The 27870-nt window shown below is 36.2% G+C and overlaps 2 protein-coding genes and 1 pseudogene across 2 annotated transcripts; 2 read left to right on the top strand and 1 right to left on the bottom strand.

Annotated features, from left to right (window-relative positions):
- The first annotated feature begins 1130 nt into the window (after positions 1-1130).
- LOC141606951 (uncharacterized) lies at positions 1131-12294 on the top strand (annotated as a pseudogene).
- A 569-nt stretch (positions 12295-12863) lies between these two features.
- Positions 12864-18902, top strand: LOC141604630 (putative protein phosphatase 2C 27). Its single transcript, XM_074423057.1, has 4 exons — positions 12864-13842; positions 15483-15677; positions 16009-16214; positions 17848-18902. Exons 1-4 carry the CDS (start codon positions 13621-13623, stop codon positions 18401-18403), a joined length of 1179 nt encoding a protein of 392 aa, XP_074279158.1. The 5' UTR covers positions 12864-13620; the 3' UTR covers positions 18404-18902.
- Positions 18903-19356: 454 nt separating this feature from the next.
- LOC141604631 (uncharacterized) lies at positions 19357-23493 on the bottom strand. Its single transcript, XM_074423058.1, has 9 exons — positions 23211-23493; positions 23014-23040; positions 22023-22102; positions 21024-21096; positions 20446-20503; positions 20154-20205; positions 20025-20049; positions 19843-19934; positions 19357-19732 (listed from the first exon to the last, which is right to left on the bottom strand). Exons 1-9 carry the CDS (start codon positions 23328-23330, stop codon positions 19678-19680), a joined length of 582 nt encoding a protein of 193 aa, XP_074279159.1. The 5' UTR covers positions 23331-23493; the 3' UTR covers positions 19357-19677.
- Positions 23494-27870: the final 4377 nt, after the last annotated feature.

Genomic DNA, 27870 nt, shown 5'->3' with positions numbered 1-27870 from the left:
ATCAGCTACGCAGCCTACGCTCATCAAATTGAATCTACAATCAGCTACACTTTTTCGTTTTGGCCGCTGTAAAAAGATGTAACAACATACTGTTTTGGCTTAAGGAGACGTAGTTACATCCAAAATTATTCAACATAAAAGCAAACCATCAACATCAGCTACACTTCAATTATGCAAAGCATGGCGTTACATAACGAAATCATACCTTTTTTTTTAAGAATAAAACTAATTTGAAAATTTAAAATTTTAGAATAAAATAGTTTATATTTATTTAAAGCATATTTTTATCACATGATTAATTACTCAAATGATAACCATATAAATATATTCACCGCTTGTCATGTACGTGTAACAATTGATTGATCCAATATTTCGTATAACTATGTGATATTGGATATTTTAATCAAAAAATGTTTACTCTTACTAACATATGAGTAATATATTACATAATATATATATAATATATAATATATAAAAGCAAAAATCCATATATATCGCGCTTGATTGTGCGAGATCTAAACTAATATTTATATACTATAGATATAGAAAAAAGTTGTGGAGTCTTCAGCCATAGAATAAAACTAGTTAAAAAAAGAAAAATGGAATAAACAACATTGTTTACAAAAAAAGTTAATAAGCATAATCCAAATCAATTTTTTAAAAAACAAAAAGTTTCCCCTTAGTTATAAAATACTTCGTAATATATAGTGACATAGTACCATTGAAGTATCTACAAATTCATTTTTCATGAGAATATTTTCTAATACAAGTTCTTATTTAACACGTCAATTAATATTTAGTACAATATCGCGCACAAGAGTTGGCATGTTTATTTGACTATTATTCATCTTTTACATTTCTCATCTTTCTATCTTTGGTCGATGACGACAAAGGTTTAGACCAAAGACTACATAAATTGGAAAATTCTATGCCACCTAGAAGGCTAGAACCTTAAGGCCTTGGTATATAAGTATATGATATATCTACTAATAATTACACCTACAAACAATAAAACTTCATGTTCTTACTCCAACCATAAGCATTGCATATTACACTTATAAATTACCATTTTACCTCTTCGTGAGAGTGTCCACGGCAATAGAATTACCCAAAAGAATTACCATTTTACCATGCATCCTTTAACATGTATTTCATTGCTTCTCTTGCTGTTCTCTACCTCAATTTCTTCCTTACCAAAGTCTATCAACCATAAACTTCACACCAAAAACATTTACAACACCGCGAAAATTACTGAAAATAATACTGAGTTTAAGGCTTTATATTATGATCAAACTCTAGACCATTTAATTATCAACTTGAAAGTTATAAGACATTCAAGCAAAAGTATGTCATCAATTATGACTATTGGGGAGGTGCTAAGTCCAAGTCTCCTATATTAGTTTATCTTGGAGCTGAATCATCTCTTGATAATTTTACAATTAATGGGTTGATTATGAAGAATTATAGTCAACATTTTAAAGCTCTTGTGCTTTTCATAGAGGTATGTAACTATGTATATGCTTTATTTGCAAATGTTACTTTTACATATCGATTTTTAGTATCACTTTTTCACCAGTAGGATATAATCCCACTACAAGGTGAAAGTCAATTAGCTACAGATATTTTAGTAACAAATCACTTGATTTCACTAGCTAATTACAAATAGAGACGACATTTTTGACGGAATATGGTCCGTAGCTAAAAGCCTTGTAGCTAAATTTGCTACGGAATTGGCTACTAATTATTAGCTACCAAATATGAAATAACTACTTTTGCGACAATAATAGAGACCAAAGTTGGGGTAGGCTACACCTACATTAGAGTCCACAAATTGTATAGTAGCTAAACTAGTGACCGACTTAGAGACCAATTTAGCTAGGCCCCCGCACTGGACCGCCGCTCGCCGAACATGCATGTGTGTCCATGCACCATCTCATGTAGAGGTCGAACCCATGACCTCCAACTTTGTAACTCACATTCTAACCATTGAGGCAAAAGATGATTAATGACTTTTTGGGTGATGAATATTTACTTAAAGTAAAAGTCATTGTTACGTATGTGAGTTATAAGTTCCTTTTTTCAAAATAGTTATAATAATATAAATAGATTATAATAATAATAATAATTTAAAAGTATATTTCACATTGACATATATTTTATATGATATAAAAAATACATGATGATGAAAATTAACTTTAGCTACCAACGTATTTCCGTAGCCGAAAACTTAAATTAGATACTAAATTTGCTACTCACTTTGTTTTGTCTCTATAACTTTAGCTACCAACGTAATTCCGTAGATGCAAACTTAAATTAGATACTAAAATTGCTACTCGCTTTGTTTTGTCTCTATAATAACTACGTACTTATCTACTTGCAAATTTCTGTATTTAAAAACTTAAATTAGATAATAAATTTGTTACCTACTTTATTTAGTCTCTACAATAGAGACATAATTAGCTACCATTTTAGTTTGGTCTCTAAAGTAGAGACTAATATATTTTTGTCGCAACATTAGTCGCTAAATTATACACCCTCTTATTCGCTATAATGTTCCCTTTTTCCCAAAATGGATTATTCAAGTAATGTTCCTCTTTCCTTTTTTGTTAACTTTTACTCTTATTTTATTCATCCCTCTCTCCTATTACCAAATCCCACACAACTCTTTTACTACTATTTTATTACTTTTCTTAATGTTTTGCCTCACAACTCCTTATTTAAATCATAATAATTCATCTCTCTCTCCTAACATCAACCCCACCAATGTCCTTTATTCATTTTTAATAGTATTCCTTAAGTATCGTGTCAAAGATAAAGGGGAACATTATAACGAATTGGAGGGAGTATATTTAGCAACTGAGTTTTGGTCAGTTGCTAAATTAGTAGCTAAATCATCATTCTCTTGTAGTGTCCCTATACAATTAAACGAGGTGTTATAAAATATATTTTGTGTTACAAAGTGGTATCAGAATCGCTTTTTCTTATGTAGACCTTATTCGGCTCGATCTATATAGTCCCTTTTCAATTAGGCCTTGTCTTCCATACTTCACAATTTACACTTTAATAAACGCTTAGTAAAGTCCCCTTGTTTAACAGATTCTTTACGTTAATTCGTTAAAATACTCTCCACAAAAAAATAAAAACGTAAAGTTTCTGTTGAATTGGTGGGAGTAACAAGTAACAACTAGTACAACTAGTATATATATAACGTAATATTTTCAAGCTTATGAAAATAGAGGTGTACCTAAGAATTTCTAACTTCAAACTCATAAATTATATTTTTATTAGCAATACGTACTCAAATATTGTTCCGGGTGTAATTCCAGAGCAAGTATAGTTACCACCCGTGGCTTGTTGAATGATGTCTTGAGTTGGATTCTCCTTTGGTCTTAATCGTTCCTCTCGGCCTCTCCTGCAACAATGAACAGGCGAGGGCTTGGCTTTGTGCCAAGCGTACTCACTCCGACGCTCAAGTCAGTAAACTTAAGGGATAAGTTGTTACTTGGCTGAATGTATATTGTAGAGAGATAAGGAAGATATTACCAGATGAATAGTGTATTTAGGTTTAGTTGTGGATTAGTTGGATCCTTTCCTCAACGAGGGTTGAGGAGTATTTATAGACTTTCGCCTTTTGTCACGTAGTGACCAAGTGGTTAACAGGCGGAAAGACCGTTCTACCCTCGGCCGATGGACCTATGGCAGGCCGGCCGAGGGGCCTTGGATATGAGTACGCGGATATGTGCCCCGGCTAGCCGTTGTACCAGCCGAGACCCAAGAGACAGGCCGACGGGCTGCGTCGGCTAGGCTGTCTAAGTCGTTGACTTGCTGTGGATATCTTTGACCTTGCTCAATATGTTGACTTGGTCAGCGGGTGCAGAATATGCCCCATCAATTTGCCCCCAGCGTAGTCTATGCCGTGGTATGGGCTCCGATGTGTGTTGAGCGTATATTCTGCGCAAGTAAAAATTTTCTGCCCCGGCTTCTTCTACCTCGGCTTGGTTTCGCTTTAGGCCGTACCCTATCCCCCTCCACATGGATGTGTAATGGACTTCCGATGTGGAAAAGAGAGAGACGTTGGCGAGACCGGGGTTGAGAGTGGACCGTTTGGCAAGTAGATACCAAGGAGCGTGTTGAAGAAGATACGTCGATTGGCATTCTGTCAAGGAGCGTGTCCCAACAACCGCTTTGTAAACATGTTAGCGTATCGGTCGTTGTGGCCCCGCTGCTTCCCGGCCTTGGCCGAGGGAATCGGGGTTCGGCGCGACGGCGTTCGTATCTATAGACCATTATTGATTGCGTCCTCGTTCACGCTCGGTCTTAATTCGCCGAGGTGTCAGATTTGCGTCTCAACGGTACTTATACATTCTTAAGCTCGGTCTTAATTAGCCGAGGGCAAGTCGTGGTTCCCTCGTCACTCTCGGTCTTAGTTAGCCGAGGTGATCGAGTTTACGTTATTTGCCGTTGTAAATATCTAGGCATATCGGCTCGTTCCCCGTCACTCCCGGCTTTGGCCGAGGTGATCGAGGTTTTGGCTCGATTGCATCTTTCGGCTCGTTCCCCGTCGCTCCGGCCGGCCGAGGTGATCGAGGTTTTGGCTCGATTGCATCTTTCGGCTCGTTCCCCCGTCACTCCCGGCTTTAGCCGAGGTGATCGAGGTTTTGGCTCGATTGCATTTACCGGCTCGTTCCCCCGTCACTCCCGGCTTTGGCCGAGGTGATCGAGGTTTTGGCTCGATTGCATCTTTCGGTTCGTTCCCGTCGCTCCGGCCGGCCGAGGTGATCGAGGTTTTGGCTCGATTGCATCTTTCGGCTCGTTCCCCAGTCACTCCCGGCTTTGGCCGAGGTGATCGAGGTTTTGGCTCGATTGCATTTTCTGGCTCGTTCCCCGTCACTCTCCCGGCTTTGGCCGAGGTGATCGAGGTTTTGGCTCGATTGCATCTTTCGGCTCGTTCCCCGTCGCTCCGGCCGGCCGAGGTGATCGAGGTTTTGGCTCGATTGCATCTTTCGGCTCGTTCCCCGTCACTCCGGCTTTAGCCGAGGTGATCGAGGTTTTGGCTCGATTGCATCTTTCGGCTCGTTCCCCGTCGCTCCGGCCGGCCGAGGTGATCGAGGTTTTGGCTCGATTGCATCTTTCGGCTCGTTCCCCGTCACTCCGGCTTTGGCCGAGGTGATCGAGGTTTTGGCTCGATTGCATTTACTTTGTTCTGGGCCTCGGCTACATACTTGCCGAGGCTCCCTTCCGGATCGTTCTTCAATGGCATTCTTGGATGCGGCGATTATCGATTAAGTGGCCGGTGTGGCCGTGGTACTCGCGATGATCGGCTCGTGTCACCGTCACTCCTCGGCACGGGAGGTCTTTCCCCTTCGACCCTCGCTCTCGCTCGGGCGAAGACCTCGGCGGCGAGAGACTCGAAGGCCTCGGCATGGTCGCTTGGCATGTGACCATACCGACATGTGAGACTCGAAGGCCTCGGCATGGTCGCTTGGGTCACCTTCTCCTTTGTATGATATGGGCGGCAACTTTAGCTTAGTTGGCACCGGGACGTCAAGGACATAGTCATTGAGGGGCTGTCTGACCACGTGTCGAACGACACGCGGCGATCGGCTTCTCGTATCCTTAATCCGGCTCCCCTCCCCGTGGCGGGTCGGGCTTCTTCCCTGACTCTGGTGAGTCGGGCTTCTTCTCCGACTCTGATGAGTCGGGCTTCTTTCACTCCTCTGGGGCATGCCTCGTCGGTGCTGCGGCGACGACGTCCTCCCGCGAGTGCGGGAAGGACTAAGGTCTACCACTAGCACTCTGGGCTCCTCCGGCGTCTTGACAGGGCCAGCTTCCTCCAGTGCTCCATTCAAGTCTCTTGGAGTCGCATTCTTGGCCCTGGTCTCCTGGACGGGTTCCGCTGCTCTTGCCGGTGTGACAGTGTGAGCCGGCGTTTTACCAATTAAGTCCAAGAGTAGCTTCAGCTTAGCTGCGTCGACCGTATGTCCCATGATGGTGACCTGGTCGGCGGGCAACGGTGTATCTTGTTCCTTTGGCATCCCGTTCGTCGTATCAGTGATACGGCCGGTGGGGGACTGCCCGATTTCTGAGTTGTGGAAGGTGTCGTCTTGGTAGAATTCATTTTCCACCAGCACCTTCTCTGGTTGTTTCGACATCTTCTTAGCTTTTTGGGTGGGTTTTTGTTTTGTTTTTGTTTGGGAATGAATGTGACTAGCTTCTAGTATCTTTCCCCACAGACGGCGCCAATTGTTCCGGGTGTAATTCCAGAGCAAGTATAGTTACCACCCGTGGCTTGTTGAATGATGTCTTGAGTTGGATTCTCCTTTGGTCTTAATCGTTCCTCTCGGCCTCTCCTGCAACAATGAACGAACTGAGGGCTTGGCTTTGTGCCAAGCGTACTCACTCCGACGCTCAAGTCAGTAAACTTAAGGGATAAGTTGTTACTTGGCTGAATGTATATTGTAGAGAGATAAGGAAGATATTACCAGATGAATAGTGTATTTAGGTTTAGTTGTGGATTAGTTGGATCATTTCCTCAACGAGGGTTGAGGAGTATTTATAGACTTTCGCCTTTTGTCACGTAGTGGCCAAGTGGCCAAGTGGTTAACAGGCGGAAAGATCGTTCTACCCTCGGCCGATGGACCTATGGCAGGCCGGCCGAGGGGCCTTGGATATGAGTACGCGGATATGTGCCCCGGCTAGCCGTTGTACCAGCCGAGACCCAAGAGACAGGCCGACGGGCTGCGTCGGCTAGGCTGTCTAAGTCGTTGACTTGCTGTGGATATCTTTGACCTTGCTCAATATGTTGACTTGGTCAGCGGGTGCAGAATATGCCCCATCAAATATAATTAACAAATCTCTCTTTAAAAAGGCCCCTCTCTTGTACCAAAAAAAAAGCCTCTCTCTAAAAACTCTAACCTTAACCTTCAAATTCATCAATTAGGGGCTACCATCTACCAATTTTGGTGGAGGTAAGCCCCAATTTTTTCGTTTTTCTTACTAAATATCTATTAATTATATGCAAATAACTCTTGCCTCTCATTTGTTGGAGATTTGTCCTCACCTTTATGTGCGTTTTAGCCTCATCTTGTGTGAGATTCATCCTTCTATTTGAGAGGTTCAAGAATTATGTGGAAGATCAATGGTCTTATCTGTAGTCATATGGTGTTGCAATGGATATTGGATTATTGTTTACGATTTGTGAGATCGGTCAAGATTCATCTCTTTCGAAACTTTATTATCAGATCTATGGATCCCCTCGTATTTGGCTGTATGAAGAAACAACGATATTTTAGAGGGTGGTGTGTAGAAGCGCTTTTATCTAATAACGATCTTAGTTTTAGGAAGTGTTTGTCTTGCTTGTGTTTTACAAATTTGTATTCAGTTAATTTTAATTCTTGTTGCAATTCTTGCATGACATATTATTATTATTATTATTATTATTATTATTATTATTATTATTATTAATGAAATTGATCTTTTACTCAAAAAATATTTTTATTAGCACCGGTTCTATGGAGAATCAATACCATTTGGCATGTCGACGGAGAGAGTAATGAAAAACGCAAAAATTCGAGGATATTTCAATTCAGCTCAAGCTCTAGCTGATTATGCAGAATTGATCTTACATGTGAAACAAAAGTTGAATGCTCATTACTCTCCCGTAATTGTCATCGGTGGATCTTATGGTGGAAGTGAGTATATGTATATATTTCCGACTTTCAATTTTGCTTCTACCATTCAGTTTAATTCTTAAAGTGAATTGAACGGAATTGAGGTAGTATTACAATTCTTAAATTTTGATACTGCTACAAAGTAGATTGATCGAGTAGGCCAGGTTTGAGCCTCACCGGTCTAATTAATGTCGCGAGTCCAAGTCACTAATTAAAGACTTTAAAGTACACTAGTATGTAGTATGTACTCGTTCGTGACTCATATTTTTACCTTCAGAATATTTTTACGCGGTTAAATCAAAATCCAAACTAAATCGGATTTTGTCAATTGTTACTTTCTAGTGCTTGCTACATGGTTTCGGCTCAAGTATCCGCATATTGTTGTGGGCGCATTGGCATCATCTGCTCCAATTTTATACTTCGACAACATAATTCCACCAAATCATGGATATTACTCTGTTGTTACCAAGGATTTCAAGGTACGTACTTAACAAATTATAATCATCAAATCGACCTTAATTAGAGTAACTTATTTGAAATGTTTTAGCGTACACAAACTCTTGTATAAGGTCGTTTTATAATTACAATTTTGCTTTTTCGTAGGAAACAAGTGAAAGTTGCTTTGAGATCATTAGAGATTCATGGATGTTGATAGATAAAATTGGTCAAAAGCCAAATGGTCTTCAAATCCTTAGTGAGAAATTTAATACTTGCGAGTAAGTAATTCAAATATGTTACTCAGATAGTTTACCATGACAATGTGTCACGTTTTTAACACTGCATCTGATATGACATGATACTACAATACCTCGTTTTTAACCAAATACATAAAACCTTTTATCAAATAATCTATGTATCCGTATCCAACACATGATATAAGGTTGAAAAACTACCCTAGCGTTTTCCAAAGAATATTATAATTATTAATTTGTTGCTTAGTTGAAATAAATTACTCGTAAATTCAAACAGAAAGATCATAGTGACAGAAAATGAGTATATAATATATAGTATATAGTATACAGTATATATTAACGATCAATTAATGATTTTGGTTTTTTCACTTCTCCTCGTATATAGCCACTTGAACAACACCGGCGAACTTAAGGACTACTTGCAAGAAGTATATAATTCTGCGGCTCAGAACAATTACCCTCCTATAACAAGCATTTGCAATGCAATTGACAACGGAAGCCATGGAACCGATATACTTAGTCGAATTTACGCTGCCATTGTTGCATTCTCCAGTAACCTAACATGTCAAGAGATCAATCTCCCTACTAGTGACAGTATTTTGGGATGGGAATGGCAGGTATTTTTGTTTGCATTTATATATTATTGATTATTTTTACCTCATCGTGCCTGAATAATCTGAATCTCAATATTTTGAATCTGCTATCAAATTAGCGATTCAAAATATTGAGATTCAGATAACTAGCTAGATTCATGTTAGGTGACAATTATAAATGAATGTGAATTTTTGTTAGATGTTGGTCCATGTTCGACTTTTTATTATTGTATTTGGTTGGTCCCATCATTTATATATAAAAGTTAAATCATTAGAGAATTGTGATTGGCTATCAAAAATCAAACAAAAAATTAGGTAAGCCACACCCCACTACAAAGGAGTATATTTTCTGAGAGACGGTCTCTTAATAAGCTTATTGAGATATTATTTTACAATTTTAAGAAAAAGTGGTAATAAAATAAGTACAAATTTAGTGACTCCTAATTTAGTTTCAATTTTATGAGGTTGTTGTGATTTCAAGGCATTAATATACACGTCTACATCATTAGTTTTTAGAAATCACCTTCATTAAACTTTAATTTACAAATCAAACTGATTCATATTTCATTTTTATATTTCGTTTGTATACATAAGATATTATCACCAACTTTAAGTATATGTCTCCGGATATCTTTGTATTTTCATTTCCGTTTATAAGAGTTTAAACAACTTGACATTTTTCCTTCATTTTCTTTATTTATTTTGTTTTATTTGAATGTACAAATATATTGTTTTCTTCGTAATTTTTTTCCGATAAATCTCAAATAACATATCAGTTCAAAATATTTTAAAAAAATTTAATAAACCCGGAAAGGGGGTATAGCCGATTTGCCGCTAACACCGGTAATTCAGCTTTACAATATTTTGTTATCTACGGTTTTGAATTTATATATTATTTGAAAGATCCATCTTTTCCACATCCATCTTTTACTTGGGTTCTTATCATAGTCATATAAATAAAACTAGAGAGTTTATAAGGTTAATATGCAATTGTCTTTCGCAATTATCTAATATGATATGTGGATAAGTTCTATGATACAATTCTATCTAAGAAGAAAGATCATTGACCAATATTTGTAATTTTTCAAGATTATTTATATACTCCGTACCATGTACTTATGTTTAACGATATACATTAATATTTCAAATTTTATAATTATGTGCAATTTTAATTTTCAATATTTAAACATTTCGTTAAATAATTAAATATTTAATCCCGTTCAAAATTGCACGGGTATAAAACAAGTAATGATCTTATTTCGGACGAATCTGGCCTTATTTCATTTAATTTGATTTTGTAGACGTGCAGTGAAATGGTGATGCCTATGGTTCTTGGCACTAGTAAAAATTCAATGTTCCCCCATGAAACTTTCAATTTGACAAATTATATCAAGAAGTGTAAAGACAAGTATAAGGTTGTGCCTCGACCACATTGGATCACAACCTACTATGGAGGACATGTTAGTATAATGCATAGTTACATAATGTTTGACACAATAGTTTATACTTACTCCGTCTCAAATATTTATTTACCTTTTATATTAAAATACTTTCATAAGAATAAACAAGTAAATAAATAAATAAGACGGAGAGTATATATTTTTATTTTAATTTATTAACACATTCAAAACTTGCTTGGTGTTAATTGCAGGATTTGAAGTTGATTTTGAAAACATTTGGTAGTAATATTATTTTTTCAAACGGATTAAGAGATCCTTATAGTAGTGCCGGGTAAGTATTTAATTTTAGTACAACATATTGTTTGGCTTCAAAGTAGATTATGATGGATTTAGACGAATAAAATAATTTTTTTTTAATTGTAAAATACGTGTTCTGTCCCAATCAATAAAAATATTGATACAGTTTAACTATGGGTCTATAGGGTGCACCTTACACCCAATAAAGCGACGAGCATACATGGTACTATAGTACGGAGTATGTAGTATGTAACATGCACGAAATTTAAGCTACTGAGCATAACTCTAGCGCTGGGATGGTGTGAATTACGCCTTCCCTAGAATTATACTCCGTAGCATATGTGTATGTAAACTATGAGTAATTGATTTGCGTAGGATTTCTTTTTTCCAAAATAGGGTTATTTCGCAAATTATTTCTCGCTTTAGGGCCAGTTTTAAGCTATTACTCCCCAATGGCTCCACGTCATCACTTTTTTTTTCAGATTTGAAAATTAACAATTTTACCAATTTGATGGTACTTCGCTAAGTCAAATAGCGATTTGCCTTGTTCGTGTTTAAACCCAAGACCAACTTTGGGGTGATACATATTGAAATAAATCGTCAACTCACATAGCGATTTAGCTTAATCACTTTCTGAATTCGCTAAGTACCGACAGTCATGACCAAAACCTCATGTAAGTTAATAATTCTAGTGATACCTATTGAGGTAAATCCCTAGCCAATATGGTTATAAAGTATAGACTTTAACTCTTTAAGTCGTGAGGTTTAAGGGTGGGTCAGGAACTTGGTTGTGTTGTTTTTTATATCGGTTTGAGCGAGTTTTGATGGTGGGTCGTTGGGTTTAGTGGGCCTTTTTTATTGGCTGGTTCTTATGTTGTTATAGAGTGTGTTTTGTTGGGTTCGTTCAAATCTGGTCCAAGAGCAACAATGGTGCTCTGTTTTGGCACCGTTATGGCAAAGTTTCGCCTTCCTTTTATGCGTCCGATAGAGCATGTCCACTCCGACTAGTTCCGATTCTTATTTTGTGTTCATAGGGAGTGCTTAGGTGATGTTGAAAGTGTGTTTGGTGCTTGGTGTTTGGTATTTGGTGTAACATACTAATTCATCTAGCGATTTACCTAAACACCATTTCTCTTCACACTTCTTTATATAAGATGGGTAAAATCGCTATTTGGAGTAGCAATTTCACCCTTTTAGTGTAAATCGCTATTTCAAGTAGCGATTTACGTAAAATCTACAAAAAAAAAAAAAGATTTGGTGACGTGGACTAATTGGGGAGAAATAGTTTGTAACCCCAGAACAAGAAATAGTTTGCAAAATAACCCCATTTTGACTTATCTAATTGTTTGCATTTGTATCATGTATATGTTCACAGAGTGCTGGAAACCTTATCAGACAGCTTAATTGCATTATATACAATCAACGGTTAGTATAATATCTTCTTAAATTAGATTTAAGTTATTATATCTCTTTATTATCCTAACCAATTGTTAAATTAATCGTAGGAACTCATGTAATGGACATAATGGAACCTGAAGAAGATGATCCAGATTGGTTGGTTCATCAACGTCAAAGAGAAGTTGAGATCATTAACGAATGGTTAAGACAATATTATGAAGACCTAAAAAAATATCTCAAATAGATGTACAATAATCATAATCCAAATTAGAACCACCATATTAACGAAAATGTATGATTTATAAGTTTAGATTGGTTATGTACTTAAACCACAAGATACTTCTTATTTATATTATCAATTCAACTTTGATCGACTCATTGTATATAAAACTGTCAACTCGATCTTAAAAAATATCTCAAATAAAATTATTAATTATCGATTATCACTTTACTTTACATGAAACTAAATTATTTTGGATTTGAGTTATTTTAATAGTTATAAACTTATAATATATCAATTGTACACACATCCTCTCTTCCACATGTCACCACCATAAGCCATCAATCCCTCAAAGTTAACGGCCAGTAACCAACCTAACCAACCAAGGAGCCAAACACATCCAACGGTCAAAAACAATGGTCCCACATCAAAGACAATCCAACCACATATCACCACGTGTCACATACTTTTTGTTTATCAATTTTTCCCTCTTTTTTTTTTGTGTTCATCAATTTCTCTCTCTCTAAGTCCACCGGGGACTCTAAAAATGCCGGTCCTTCGATGTACCAAAAAAAAAAAAAAAAAAAAAAAAAATCAATTTCTCTCTCTTCAATTCTAATTTCAGAGATTCATTTTGTGGCTTACCTCACTTTCTCTCTCTAATCAAACTTCTCTAATCTCTTAAATTCTCTATTTAATTGTGATTTCATGTTAAAAGATCCAATCTTTTTGTTTTTAAATTTGGGAAATTTAATTAATTTTGAATTTTAGGGTTTCATAATTGGTTGATTGATTGATTTCACCCATTTTTCATCTTATCAATCATCTCTAATTTATTGTATTTTCTTATTCTAACTTTTTGGTAATTCATCATAAAAGACCTAATCTTTTTTGTTTTAAATTTAGGAGGAAGTTAATTAATTTTGATTTTTAGGGTTTCATAATTGATTGATTGATTGATTTCATCCACCTTTTGATCATAATCGACTGAAATTTTTTCAACCCATTTCGATTCTTGATCTATACTATAGATTTGATATAAAAAGTTTGTTACTTGAGGATTTTTTGTTGTAGAATTTGGGGAATTAGGTATTTGATCTATTTATTCCCTGTTCATGATTTCTGGGTTTGTGGACAAGTGATTTACTGATCTGGGTTTGTTTTTTTCTTGATTTCTGGAGGTGGGTTTGATTTAAATTAGCAATTTGATCAATTTTTATATAAATTATATCAAATTAGGGTTCTTGTTGTAGCAATTTGATCAGTTTTTTGTTGAATCATATCAAATTAGGGTTCTTGTTGTAGTTGTTGTAAAAGATAGGGAGAAATTGTATATGTGAGATCGAAACTATGGCGGCAGGTGCTGAGTTTTCACCCCCATATGCAATTTTAGAAAGTGGTTTCAGTAATAGTAAGGATAACAATAATAGTAATGTTGTATCAACGTTAAAAGATGTTAATTTAGATGATAGTGATAATGTGAATCAATTAAGCAATGCCAAGCCCCCAAGACACATCTCTCTTGTCCGTCATTCGATGAGCTCCTTCGCGCTTTGTGCAACCGCTGATGTGGTAAATTGCTTACCCAACTTGTCTTTCTTATACAGAAGTGTTATGTTTATTGTGAATGGTATGTTTGAAGCATTATAATCATGTTATTTGTGGTGTCTCTTAGTGTGATTTGTTGTGTTGGTATGGTTTATAACCAAGATGAAATCATGTTTTAAATGGGTTGAAATCGGTTGATATCTTGTTGAAGAAAAGGAAATCGACTGCAGAGTTTAGGATAGATCGATAATATGGTCTGTATTTGTGTAATATCTTAGAATATGACTATGAAACTGGCTCATGTGGACATGTATATGAGTAATGAGTAGTTGAAGAACATATCTTCGCAACTGGATTTGAATAGTGGTTACTCTGTGTATATTTTGCGGCTACTTGTAAAGACGTCAGATACAAGATTGCCTACCTACTGCCAGAATATGTAGCTGGAACGAGGAATTGGAATAGGTAGCGTTGTAGGTGGCATTTTATTGCACCATGTATACCAACATTACGCAGTGCCTCTATGGCTTTTGCCTGTGTCGTACTGTAAGGGTAAAGGGATGCATTTTATTGCACGTGTCGAAAGTAAAATTAGTCAATCTCTGATCGTTTCTACAGCTGATTTCTTGTAGTTAGTGTATAGCCAATTTTTCTTTGCCGCTTCTAATTGGTGCTGCTTGATTCATTCTGACCTGCAATGTATGAGTGCCTTGAATCGTAAATAGAACTTATAGTGGGGCGACCTCAGAGGAAAAAGGGGAAATTAGGGAGGGGGTATCATTTGGGAAAACATTCTTGGTGTCTGGACTTGCTGAACATAAAAGCTTATAACTCCCGCCACTATCATGTTGTTCAAGTGTTTAGAGTAGCCAATTGTATTCATTGTTTTTTGGCACAAAGGGAGCCAAACTTTCATTATGGGTCACCCGAAAACAGTCTCTCCATGTTCAACGCAGGGTAAGATTGCGCAAATCAGATCCCCACGCATGGCCAAGGGTAGGAGTTTTGTAAGGCAATAAAGCAATGCTATTAACGTTGTTGTTGCAAAGCAAAAACTTCATTGTTAATTTACTTATTAAAAGAGTAACTTGGAAAGTTGAGACTTAAGAAGATAGCGGAGATGGACTAACATGTGGGAACTGGGAAGTCAGAAGTGGGGGCAAAAGACGAAGGTGTTGTTGCTTGTTGGTATTGGACTTGATAAGGATTTGTCCTCAGTTATCATGTTTTTTGACCCTTTATTTGGATGGAGAGATTAGGAGGGGATGGGTGAGGTGCAATTTATATTGTTTGCTCAGTAAATTTTCTCGCCTACTAGACAAAGTTAAAATCATTTCTACTTAAGAAAGATTTGGAAGAAAACGCCTACGTCCCCTTCCTTTCCCTTCCCCTTCCTTCTATGGTTGTATTTAAACAAACCCTTAAGTTTTTGTTTGAGTTGAGGTATTTGGAAAGGAGGGTAGCAGTTTTATTAATTTGGTTAGCAAATTAAAATGGAGGGTATAGAAAAGGATCCCCTCCCCCCCATATTTTGGCAAATTAAAATCCTTCCAACATAGAAAAAATTTGGAGGGAAAACGGCATTGGTTCATTCCCCCTCTTTTGTAGGGTGGCAGGTGTATTCATCAAAAATCTACTTGTAATGTATTTATTTTCTCATGTAGAATCAAGATGGTGGGTCTGTTTGCAGTAATGAAGCTTCTGATGAGAATTCTGGATTTCAACCTGTATTTCGGTCAGGTAGCTGTGCCGAGAGAGGACCAAAGCAGTACATGGAGGATAAACATGTCTGTATTGATAATCTCAGTGGGCATCTTGATGCATCTGATGATTTTCCGTCTCCTGGAGCATTTTATGGGGTTAGTTCCAATCTTAAGTTCTTAAAATCCATATTTTTGTTGGGTTGTGTTTCCGAGCGGCATAACTGTAACAGGTTCATGACTGTAGTGTTAGCACTCTCTGATGACTGGCCTGCTCTTTATTGCTGGTACTGCTGGCTGCTGCCTTGTAGACTCTAGTGTGGCTTTGGTAGAGGAATCATGTAGTGTCTAAGAGATCCGTGCTTCATTTCTTTTGTCTTTACTGTTAGGGAGGCAAAATAAAGAACAAAGTACATGTTATAATAGATAATTTTGTAAAGTAGTTTAAGTTAATTGGCTATATGAAACAAGATTATTCTTGTATGAACAGGTGTTTGATGGCCATGGTGGTACAGATGCGGCGTCGTTCGTTTGTAAAAACATCCTCAAGTATATTGTTGAGGATCCACATTTTCCGGCTTGTGTGGAGAAGGCGGTTAGGAGTGCTTTTGTAAAAGCTGATTATGCATTTGCTGATTCTAGTGCGCTTGACATTTCCTCTGGCACCACTGCCTTAACCGCTCTTATATTTGAAAGGTAAGCTATTTTTAGAGCCCCTTGGTTCCTTCATGCTTTACGTAGTTTTTTTTTTTCCATTTATTATATTTTTCTATGTGGATTTTGTCGATCTATGAGCTATAAATTGTGGAAGCTCGAGTCTTCCTCCGTTAAGACTTGTGCATTAGAATTTGCCAGTTCCCATGATCTCTGTAGAGTATTGTTCAATGACAGATGCTCACCACCTACTAATTGTTATCATCCTCCACCACTTCATTGGACCCCGCCTCCATGAATTCACTGCGCTGAATCTGCTGATTACTAAAATTATCTCACTAAAAATGTCATATGCCCAACTAAACTCTAAAGCATGTATCGATCAACCCCACTCTACCTTATAAACTCCATAAAGTTCTTCTCTAAGACCCAATGCCAACATAGTTGGAACCTACATGTCCTTAATCCGACGTCACTCTACTACAAGGTCCACAACCCATTGCCTTTTCAACTGCTCCCAAGCATCCATCCACTCACAAGTATCAGTGTCTCGCTTTCCGTGTCATGACAATCATCCACAACTTCATTGGATTTTTATTTACTATGGTTCAGCTGCAGAATAAAAAGATATACTAGAAACTAGAGGTACAAAAAATGGTGCATTCATTTTTTTGGCGTGAGCTCTTTTGATTACTTTATGGACATGAATCAGAATTGCAGCTCTTTTGATTACTTGTGCTCTCTGACCGCTGACTTATTTATCATGATTTCTTGAGCTCTCTACCCGCTAATCTTGAATTTGCAAATAGCATTGATGTTTTCTCAAAGCTCTTAACTGAAACAGTCCCTATTTATTCCGTTTCATTCATTTATTAAAGGAAGTGTAAAACAATGAAGAAAAAGTTAACAAAGTTAGTGGTGAGGCCGTGACGTCTTTTCTCAAAGCTCTTAACTGAAACAGTCCCTATTTATTCCGTTCATTCATTTATTAAAGGAAGTGTAAAACAATGAAGAAAAAGTTAACAAAGTTAGTGGTGAGGCCGTGACGTCTTTTGTTTGAAAGTTTAGATCCTTAACTTGGACAGAACAGCTAATTGTTAGGTCCTTATTCTACTTTTATCTCGGCTCTTTCCTATGTTTCGTAAAATAGTTTTGTGTTCTTGTTATACCCTTACACACTAGCAATAAACTTCATTCCAAATAAATCTACCTTGATTAAACAAATCTTTCTTCTCAATGTAGGTAGTTGGTACTCATGCACCACGATTTCTTGAAAGTGGTCAATTAAAATGAAACTGCAGAGCATGTTATCTGTCGTTGCGCATAAATATTCCTTTTTGTTCCACCCTCTCTTATGGCAGTGTAGATGAGACACTTAGAAATACTGCTACAACAACAGCATTGGCACTGAGCCTGCATGGCTTAGGGTTAGAAACTTAGAATGTACACTGTTCACTTTTCGGGATAAGCCATGATGAGAATCGCGTCACTAAAAATGTCAGCACTCCTACTTCACGATACAAAAAATACAGTTCCGTGTCATTTTTGTATATATCGTCATAAATCATAATCCTAAGCCGAAAATAGTTAGGCTTTGGCGCCTTTGGAAATGGAGATAGGCACTTATAAATACTATTGGCAGAAAATTTATAATTATGTTGACTTGTTTATGCAGGACAATGCTCATTGCAAATGCCGGTGATTGTCGTGCTGTGTTAGGGAAACGGGGAAAAGCAGTTGAGCTATCAAAAGACCACAAACCTAATTGTTCATCAGAAAAGCTTAGGATTGAGAAACTTGGTGGGGTAGTCTATGATGGCTACCTCAATGGGCAACTATCGGTTGCTCGTGCTCTTGGAGACTGGCACATGAAGGGTCCTAAAGGCTCTGCTTTCCCTTTGAGTTCTGAGCCCGAGTTGCAGGAGACCGTCTTGACTGAGGATGATGAGTTTCTTCTATTGGCTTGCGATGGCCTTTGGGACGTCATGAGCAGCCAATGTGCCGTGACAATAGCAAGGAGAGAACTTATGGCCCACAATGATCCCGAAAGGTGTTCTAGAGAACTTGTGAGGGAGGCACTTAAGCGCAACACTTGCGACAATCTAACGGTCATAGTGGTTTGCTTTTCCTCCGATCCTCCACCAAGGATCGAGATTCGTCCTACTCGGCGGAGGAGTATATCGGCCGAGGGGTTGAATCTATTGAAAGGTGTTTTGGATGGCATCTCCTGAATTTACTGTGAGATGCTATATTACGCGCTCAGATTCAGGAATCCAAGTACGATTCGGGCCAAAAAGAAAAATGGCAAGTCTTTCTGAATCGAAGGGAGTAAACGAAAAACAGTGGACGTTGCGTGTGGTGTTGTGTTTGTATATGGATATAATCTCTCAAAGTGGAGCTAACCCACCAAGAAGAATCCCCGAAGGATATGGAGACGATATATGAGTTGGTGGAGAAAAGATCATGAAGACATGAACAATTTGAATGCCGTTGAGCGATGGCGCGACAATTGTAACCCAGAGCAGATACTATAATATTCTTGAAAACAGGTGCAGAGTGTACCCGTCTTGAGGATGAATTGTGTTCGATTCAGGGCTGTAGTTTGTGTAGGATGTAGTTATGCAATGTCCATATTTTTTGGATCAGAAATAGTAGGAGATAGCGGCTTTGTTGTATGATTAAGTGATACGTTTATTCAGTGTTTAATGCAGATTATATTCATTTTTTTTTTCAGGGAAGTGCTGATACGACTGTCGTAAAGGAGACCAACTGATATTACAATAACTTTTGCGACATCGATTGAATGAAACATATGCCTCTGAGCCTCTCATTTGTAAGGCTTTTTTAAAATTGTGAAATGATCCCTCCCTCACTCCAATAATTCACTGATTTATTTTTACCATTTGTTCAAAATTTACCGAACAACATTACCCCAGTACATCAATGGCTCCCGAACTTTACCCTACTAATTCGATATAATTTTTGAGCAATTATGAATAAATCACTCAAAACATCTAGTTAAAATAAATAATTCTATACTCAGTCCCCTTCACAATGATCTTCCACCCTACGTTTGTGTGAACTTTATTGCAGTAGTTTACCCATGATATTCAGCATTTATGTACAAGTTTTTTAGTAGAAAAATTTTCGTACGACAAATGCAAATATTGCAATATTACGGAGTACATCATTATCATCTATAATTTTTTAATTTAATAAGCAATGTGGAATTGTGGAGCAAGCCTGTTTAGCTGCACATTGTACAGGAAAATCAGGGACGAAAGCTCCTTGAATGTTTATATCGAGCAATCATTCCGAAAAATCTAAAGATTACAGGACTCGTTAACAATTCTTCCAGAATTCAGCCTTTCTTTGAAGGAAGAATACTGTTATACTGAAGATACAATTGTAAACAACAATTTAAGTCTATGGTTAAGATTAACAATTACTCCGTATCTGTCACTGCAATGTGAGTTCTTCCTGCAAAACTTGGTATCCAATGTCTTCAGAGTTCATCGTTTGAGTCCTCGCTGTCGGAGTCACTTTCACTTTCCGAGTCGCTACAATAAGAATGCAGTAAGTATCAATTTATTCGACTCAAGCCCTGGCCTTCTCACACTCAACAGACTCGACAACAACGAAACATTTGGGTAATGAATAATGATCTTACCTAGTCTTCTTGCAGTGTTGACTGAGATCTTCGCAAAGTACCTTACCCACAGCTCCTTGTTTGACAGATCCTTTCTTTATCAACTCGGCCAACTGTACCACACAAATCAAAATTCAGAACTGTTACTTTCGCATGGATAACCATTATAATAAATGAAACAAGAGCACACGAACGACACTTGCCTCATCTTCAGTTTCCTCCAGCAACCTGCTCCATTTTTTTTTTAAAACGGATATATTAGAAAACTCTTAATTCAAGAAAATGTCGGCAAAATAATACTGAAAAGTGTTCTCTTTCTGTAAAAGACCCACCTCCCGCAGTAAGATGATATATCCTTGGAATGTGCTTTAGCTTCTTGTTTGTCTACAAGTACATATAATACGTCAGCGATCTCCAGAAAATTCTACAGACTGAGATCCTAAGCATACAAATGTAAACCAAATATTCTTTTATTCAAGCCCTTTTCATTCGGGTAAAATCCACGAGAACATTTTATCAGATTGGCTGGAGTAGAAAAGTGACGTTAACTTTACTGCTGAAATTATAAAATAGAAAGGGGAGAAAGGAGCATGAAATTCAGCCAGCAAGTAATATAGGACATACTGATTGTGAGGTTCTCCCAACTGTCGACTCTAATCCATTCCTTTCTTTTTGAATCAATCTGCAAAAGAATTGTGAAACTAGCACGTTCACTAAACCGTTTTATTTCTAACCATGGCAACTCTATCGTTGAGCAGCAACAAAGGATCCATAATTCTTCGTTTGGTTGACAATTTGGACGAAAGGGACTAAAAGGAATTATTTTTCTTTCTTGTACTCCAGTAAATCTGGTCAAACCCTTTAACGGATGGAAAGAAAGAAAATGCAAACTGAGTTTACTACTTTACTCTTCTCTCCCTCCCTCCCTCCCACGATTGAACAAAGTTGGAAGTCGTTATCATAGTATTAAATTTTGGTTTGACTTAAATTCGAAATCGGTTTCTGACTTGATCTCGGCTGGGCCGACCTTCAAAACCCTTCTAACTTGGTCGTGATGCAATGTCATGGCCGATATTTAAAACCATGGTCATGAATCTCATGATTGCCACTTGCTAAAATGTTCGGAGCTACAAGCCATCGTGGACAAATTTATTTGAAAACGGAACAAAAGCATCAGTGTAAGTGTGTAACATAGGTTTTACCTTCTCTAGGGTGTAATCTAGCATCTTATCGCAAAGGCCATCCAGGAGCTCAACCACTCTCAGGTCACTTATTCTTCAAAACATACAAAAAAGGTAAAAGTAAAAAGTTAACTGAGATTGGAGAAAATCTTGCAAAGGTAAATTTTCAAATAAGTGAAACTAAGCACTTAAGCTAGAGTGACGCAAGAGGCTGCCAGATTAGCGAGAATCCTTCCTAGACCATCGAATGCAATCATGACAAAATATAAATTTCATTCTACAATCGCAATACAATTTGCAATTTATAGATGATACTCATTTGATGAAAGTCTTCTGATAAACTACATTTGTGTTTTCCCATTATTTTCAGTTTAGTTATAAGTGATATAGTTAATATATGTCACGACGGATTGAAATGGTAAGGGCATGAGCTATGATCCTATGAGGCATGCACAATTCCGAATGCATGGACATGACATTAGTTTAGATGGGCAAAGACAAATTGCCCTCTAACAGACTAAAACTGAGGAAATGAAGACTGATAGCCAAATACGTGCATCTAGTGCAACAAACTTGGGGAAAACTCTCTATATGCCCTATTCACCCATTCATGCTTATCAGTCCCTGATACCAGATAGGCTTATAATAAGGAATGGCCAAAGTCGAGAAGGATAACATCTTTAACAATATCACATGTTCACAGAAGAGTGGAAAAGAAGGGGAAAAAACAGGGTGTCATCAAAGAGCAACTCAGACACGTACAGCATGAAAAAAATGAATTGAAAAATTTCAGCCATTTATCAAATGTCTTAAAGCAAGTTCTCATTTCAAGATTCTAGTTGCCATCTAGTTCTTTTTGTTGTTAAGTGACGAGCAAAAACAACTAGCGATCAAATTCTCTATAAAACGTGGGAGGTAGATACAAGATGTTATCCATAGTTTCATACCATACCCTACTAAAGGCAACAATGTGTGATAGCAATCTGAACATGAAAATGATAAAGATACATGCAATCGTACCTGTAATCAATCACTTTGCCCCTACGTTGACCTTTAGAATCCAAACGATTTCGCAAGTCCAAATGATTCCTTGGTTTTTCCTGATTTACAATGGTACATAAAGAATACAGTTTAAATATGGGCGCTTTATAGGAGTAGCAGAGAACTAAACCCAATCAGACAATTGCAGAAAAAACCATAATTTGACATTGAAGGAAAAGAGAGTCAAAGAAACCCGGGGCACTTCTCTATCGACTGGTTAGGCAAACCCAAAAGAAGTCCAACAGACTCGATAAAAAGATAGGCAAGTCTTAACAAGGATAAATAACTAAATAAGCACGATCATCACCAAGTGTGATGCGATTTTTAAGCTCCAAAAATATCATCCTTGTCATTTTAGCAATGGAGTTTACATCTAACGGAATAAATATGAACAATTTCCTCCTCAAGACCTCAAATCTCCCATGACTAGTTAGATTTTGTACATCTCAGGCATCTTCAGACTCTTGCGGGACCAATTTACTTCGCGAGGTTAATCTTCTAGCTGTTCGCCCTAGTTCTTTCTATTCGTCTCCTATAGTGCTATAGTGCTATCTATTCTGCCTTATGGGACTAATGAAGTTAGTGATGCCAGAGAAAACAAGTTCCAGTATTACACTTTACAACACTCCCATAGTAAAACATAAGTTTGATTCACTTCGTCAACTCGTACTCGCAATCTCCCGATTTCAACCCGGAACAAAAGCCAGCATTTTTAAGACAGAATGACTTAATTTTCACCATGAGTTACCCAAAAACAAACAATCTCATTTCATATCATACACCTCATTTAAGAAAATCTACGATACAGTTGCACGCATACAACGGTCTCACACAATAATTATCGATAATGATGTTTTTGATCCATCAAATTACACAGGTAACAACAACAAAATATCACGAAATGCAAAAACAGAAAACGTTCAAATTGCAACAACAACAAGAACATGAAATCAAAAATTGAGATGCTTACATTAGCAAGACCGCGATCGAGCTCTTCCTGCAAAAATTAAAAATCAAATTTTGTCAATTACAATCAAAATTAAAATGTTGCGGATTTTGATGTGTTTATATGATATCAATTTCATATAAATGGATTGTAATATTCCTAATTGATTAAGATAAGAAGATCTAGGGTTTTGATTGAAGGAAAGATGAAGAGAAATTGACCGCAACAGCGAAGCAAGCAGCACATTTGTCGTCAATTGAAGATGCGAATGATGATAGCATTAAGATCATTCCAATACATAACAATGATGACGTTGATGATGATGATGATGAGGTCGCCATTGTTGAAGTTCTGTGTTTCTGGTGTCGCTCGCGAGTGATGACTTGAGTCGACTCGGTCGAGTTTTTAGAAGTTGAGTGAGTAGAGTTGGTCGTTGGGCTATACGAATGTGTTAGTCCAGCCCAAAGTTATTAAAAGTGTAGGATATGGACAATGTTTAAGATCGAGGTGTTCAAATCCGAGTTTGGATAATATAGCCGATGGAATTTTTGTAATATTTGAAAATATATTATTCATGTTTGTTAATTTAACGAGTCAAATTGGTCTTGTTTATTCGGCGAGATGATTCATAGAGAACTCTAGCTTATGAAAATAATTGTATTATTTTGATTTTTGAATTATACTTATACAGTGTGATATTAATTGATCTATTTATATACGGTTGATTGTCATTATAAAAGTATGAGTTTATCAAATTAAACGAATAATAATAATAAAACAATTTTTAAGATTAGGCTTGTGTTTTTTGGCTTGCTTATCAATAAGACTTATCTTATAAAATATTATTTTATTTATTTACAAGCAGTTGGTAATATTTTTTGATGTTTATACTATCAATGGTAGGGTTTAGGATTACATAATTTACAAGTTCATTTGAGCAATTAAAGAGTATATTTTGGAAAGTGTTTGTATCTACAAAGATTGATCTATATGAGATCGAATATCTAGGTTTAACGATTATTTAGGCATCTACATTATTACATCTAGAAGTGTCATTTAGGAGACTTTCAAAATTATAAAAAGATTACTAGATAAAGTAGTTTGTATGAAATTTGATTTCTTAATTGATGAGTAAAATCTAAAATACAAATCAACTTTATACATATAAACTAGTTGAAAAGCCCGTGCGATGCACGGGGCTCTCATTAGGATTAGCCCTCATTAGAATTATCTGTAAAAATATATTCTTAAGTTGATAGAAAAGTCCTATATTGTCATTGATGGAAAAAAAATCGTGATTGATATAGATGATAACCGATAAATTATTAGTGCTTTTAGTATAAAAGTTTTGCCATCAATTATTATAACATCAAGTGATATAGTTTAAGGGGTCCTTTGGTTCACAACCGGAATTGGAGTTCCAAGGAAGTACCAATTCACATGTTTTTGCAATTTACATGAAATTGAGGAAATTTGTTTGGTTGGAATGTGGGAAGTGAATTTCATAGGAATTACCACTTACCTAGGGGGAGCTAAGTAAGCAACTTCCTCAATTATGGAGGAATTAGAATTCCTATGGAACTTTAATTCATGGGATTTTGGGTAAACAAACAACCCACTTATTTTACAATTCATGTGTTTTAGAAGGGGTAACCAAACAACCCCTAAGTATGTCGCTAGCTTTTTCATTGTCACAGGCACAACCAGTTTTTAATTAAATACAAAACGCTTTCTTTATAAACATGGTGGAGCTCACCAATATGAACCCTTAATAACGGAGACATATCTTTATGAGTTTTGCAAATTATCTTACAACTACGTAAAACTGAATGATGTTACTATATTTAGTGCGTTGAAAGAAAATGTTAGATCTCTTACAACATAATTTTATCTTGACTATTTACAATTAAGAGTATTTGCTCCTTATAGACATCTCGCAATATCTCACCAATTGATTTAGACGAGGACAGATTAATCATCAGTTCCTATAACAAAAAAGCAACAAAAGCATTCTGGCATTTGGTATTTAACTATATCAGTTGTATACTAACATTCAGAGATATAGTTGAATTATAGAGTTGTCGTTCTTATTGTCTTAGCACCATCTATTTTTTTACCGAAATAGTCTTTGACTACTTATCCTTAAAAACTCCATGCAAAATATATAATATAACATCTTAATTTGGTAAATTATGAAAACTTCTTTGTAAACAATGTCCTTCTTGTGGCCTTGATACATTTGGTCTCTATCATCGATGTAGAACCTTAATCTCTCGTATTACGTTGTTCTTAAAACTACATAAAGGTGGCCATTAATAAAAATTGGTTTGGCGGGTAAATTTCAACATGATTTAGTGACTGTCCCTAACTCTTGTTTATTGTTATAGCGTAGTATTAGAGCCGACAAACAATGACACGACACGAAAACACGACAAGAATCCGACACGAAATTAACGGGTTTGAGTTGACATTTAACAACCCATTTATGTAAGTTTGTCGACAAGGACACGACACGAGATTTAATTGGGCTAGTTTGGGTTGAGCACTCTAGACACGAACCCGACACGAATAACCTATTTACTAAATTAATCCCAAATTTTCTTGATCCTCACATAAATATACTTACACTTTCCAAATATGACATGACACGAAAATACGACACGAAATTAACGGGTTAGGGTTGAGGTTTGATGACCTATTAATGTAACTGGATCGACACGATCACGACACGAGATTTAATTGGGTTGGGTTTGGGTTAAAGAGTTCGTGATCCGTTTAAATGTGACACCTCAACCCGACACGACCTGATCTATTTGTCACATCTATGTAGCATGGCCTCAACGTATATTGCCTCTGCTTAAAAACGAAAAAAATCTTTGTATACGAGGAAGTCATTACTATCCTCGGGTTTAGTACCTTTTGCCGACTTTGGAACCCGTAAGTATCTTCCCTTCTACTATGAATTTTCCAGGGCGATTGATAATAAGACAGTCCGTTAGAAAATTCTCTTACGGAGTTAATGTTCCGCTACAACGTAACCGACATACCACACTTGGTAGAGCATACTATTATGAGTTATATTAAAAAAATTCATCATGTATACTCTCTCCCCTTCTTAAACTCTTCCGCCTTGCTTCTTAGAGGTCAAACTTTTATAACTTTGACCATTAATATGTCGAAAATTATGATCAAACTTCCGCATTAACAATTGTGTGGAAGCAATACGGAAGATCATTGCGAAGAGGATGAAATACATTTAGTGTGAAATTCCTAAAAGATAATGAATCTTACTCCCAAAGTCTACACCAACTAAAATACCCGACCAAATCTCGCATAATGAAAACAAAAGCGACACCTAAAAGTAAGGATGCCAAATGGGGGATAAGACATGACGAATGTAGGCCTTCTCATACCCGTATTTAATAGAAAAATTACATGCCCCTACTTGTCGCAAGTAAAAATTTCAAAACCATAACCGCTTTCGTTCCATTTAAATGTCATATACTCGTCTATTCTATAACTTTCTCAAATAATTCTGATATTATTTTCCCCATATATAACACCATGGTTGGCACGATTTAAAATTCAGTTTGAGTCTAAAACTTTATTTATATTCGATACATTCAAGATAAATGCGATATAGTTGGGCACTTGTGATAGATTTTCCTTTTTTATCAAATTAATTTGCTTTTTCTTATTGTAGAGTTAACAATCATTTTTATTCTTATGTAGAAAGCTAACATTTATTTTGAACCAATTACTTATTTATTCCGTTCCTCGTGATTTTGGAGTATATATGTACCTTGTGTTACAATGCCTAATTGTTAATATTTATTCTGAACCAATAGCTATAATGGAGATTATAATATTAAAAATGGAACTTGAGATCAACTACTAACAATAAGGTCAAAATAAGTAAATATTGGCAAAAAAAACATCAAGAAGTAATTAATTAGATATGAGGTAAGGTCGAGAGATCATGAAAAATCACATATTTAGGCTTTATTTCAAAGAAATTAGCTTTTGAGCAAAATTTGATTTATCTTAATTTTTTGTAACTATTTGATATATAAATTATTTACCAAAATAAGAGGAGCATTTGAGAAATAAGTTACCTGTTTTTTTATTAATTCAATTTATAATATTAAATACAGAGAACTTATTATGTCCTTTTATATCATTTTACCAAAAAAATAGCTACCTTTCGGGCACTTTGGCTTAATCAATTAAATTATGATCTCTTAATTTTCAGTTACCTTTTAAGATACATTTTTAGGTTTTAGTTAACTGTTCAGTTAGTATGACAAATGAAATTTAAGATATAGTAGAATTAATTATATTTTACTCCTTTTTGAAATCCACATTTTAAAAATTATTCCCTTTTGAATTTTTTTGCTAAAATTACTCCATTAAGTTGCATTTTTTTCTAAAACTGCTTTAAAATTTCAATTTATGACTTATTTTCCCTATTTTGAACTCTCCCTCCATTTGTCAACATAGTTATACCTTTCAAAGTATAAATTGGCTAAGGCACAATTGGAATAAGTTCAAAAACAGACGAAATAGGTCACTTAAATTGGAATTTTGAAGTAATTTTAGGAAAAATGCATTTTTAGTAATTTTAGCAAAAAATTTCAAAAGGATACGGTAATTTTAAAAATGTGAATTTCAAAAGGGAGTAAAATATAATTAACTCGATATAATATATGAATAATGTATATAATAATTAATAATTAATATATCATAAAATTGGTTACATTGTGTATTTTGAGTATCACCTATTTATATTAGAATAATCTTATTATTAAAATAAATTTAATCTACTTATATTAGGATAACTTTATTAAAATATTAAGAAATCTACATTTATTAGGATAATTT

This window comes from Silene latifolia, chromosome 10 (genome assembly GCF_048544455.1).
Source record: "Silene latifolia isolate original U9 population chromosome 10, ASM4854445v1, whole genome shotgun sequence".
NCBI classification, from domain to species: Eukaryota; Viridiplantae; Streptophyta; class Magnoliopsida; order Caryophyllales; family Caryophyllaceae; genus Silene; species Silene latifolia.
Note: the sequence above shows the minus strand (reverse complement) of the source record. Positions and strands in the feature narration are given on the sequence as shown.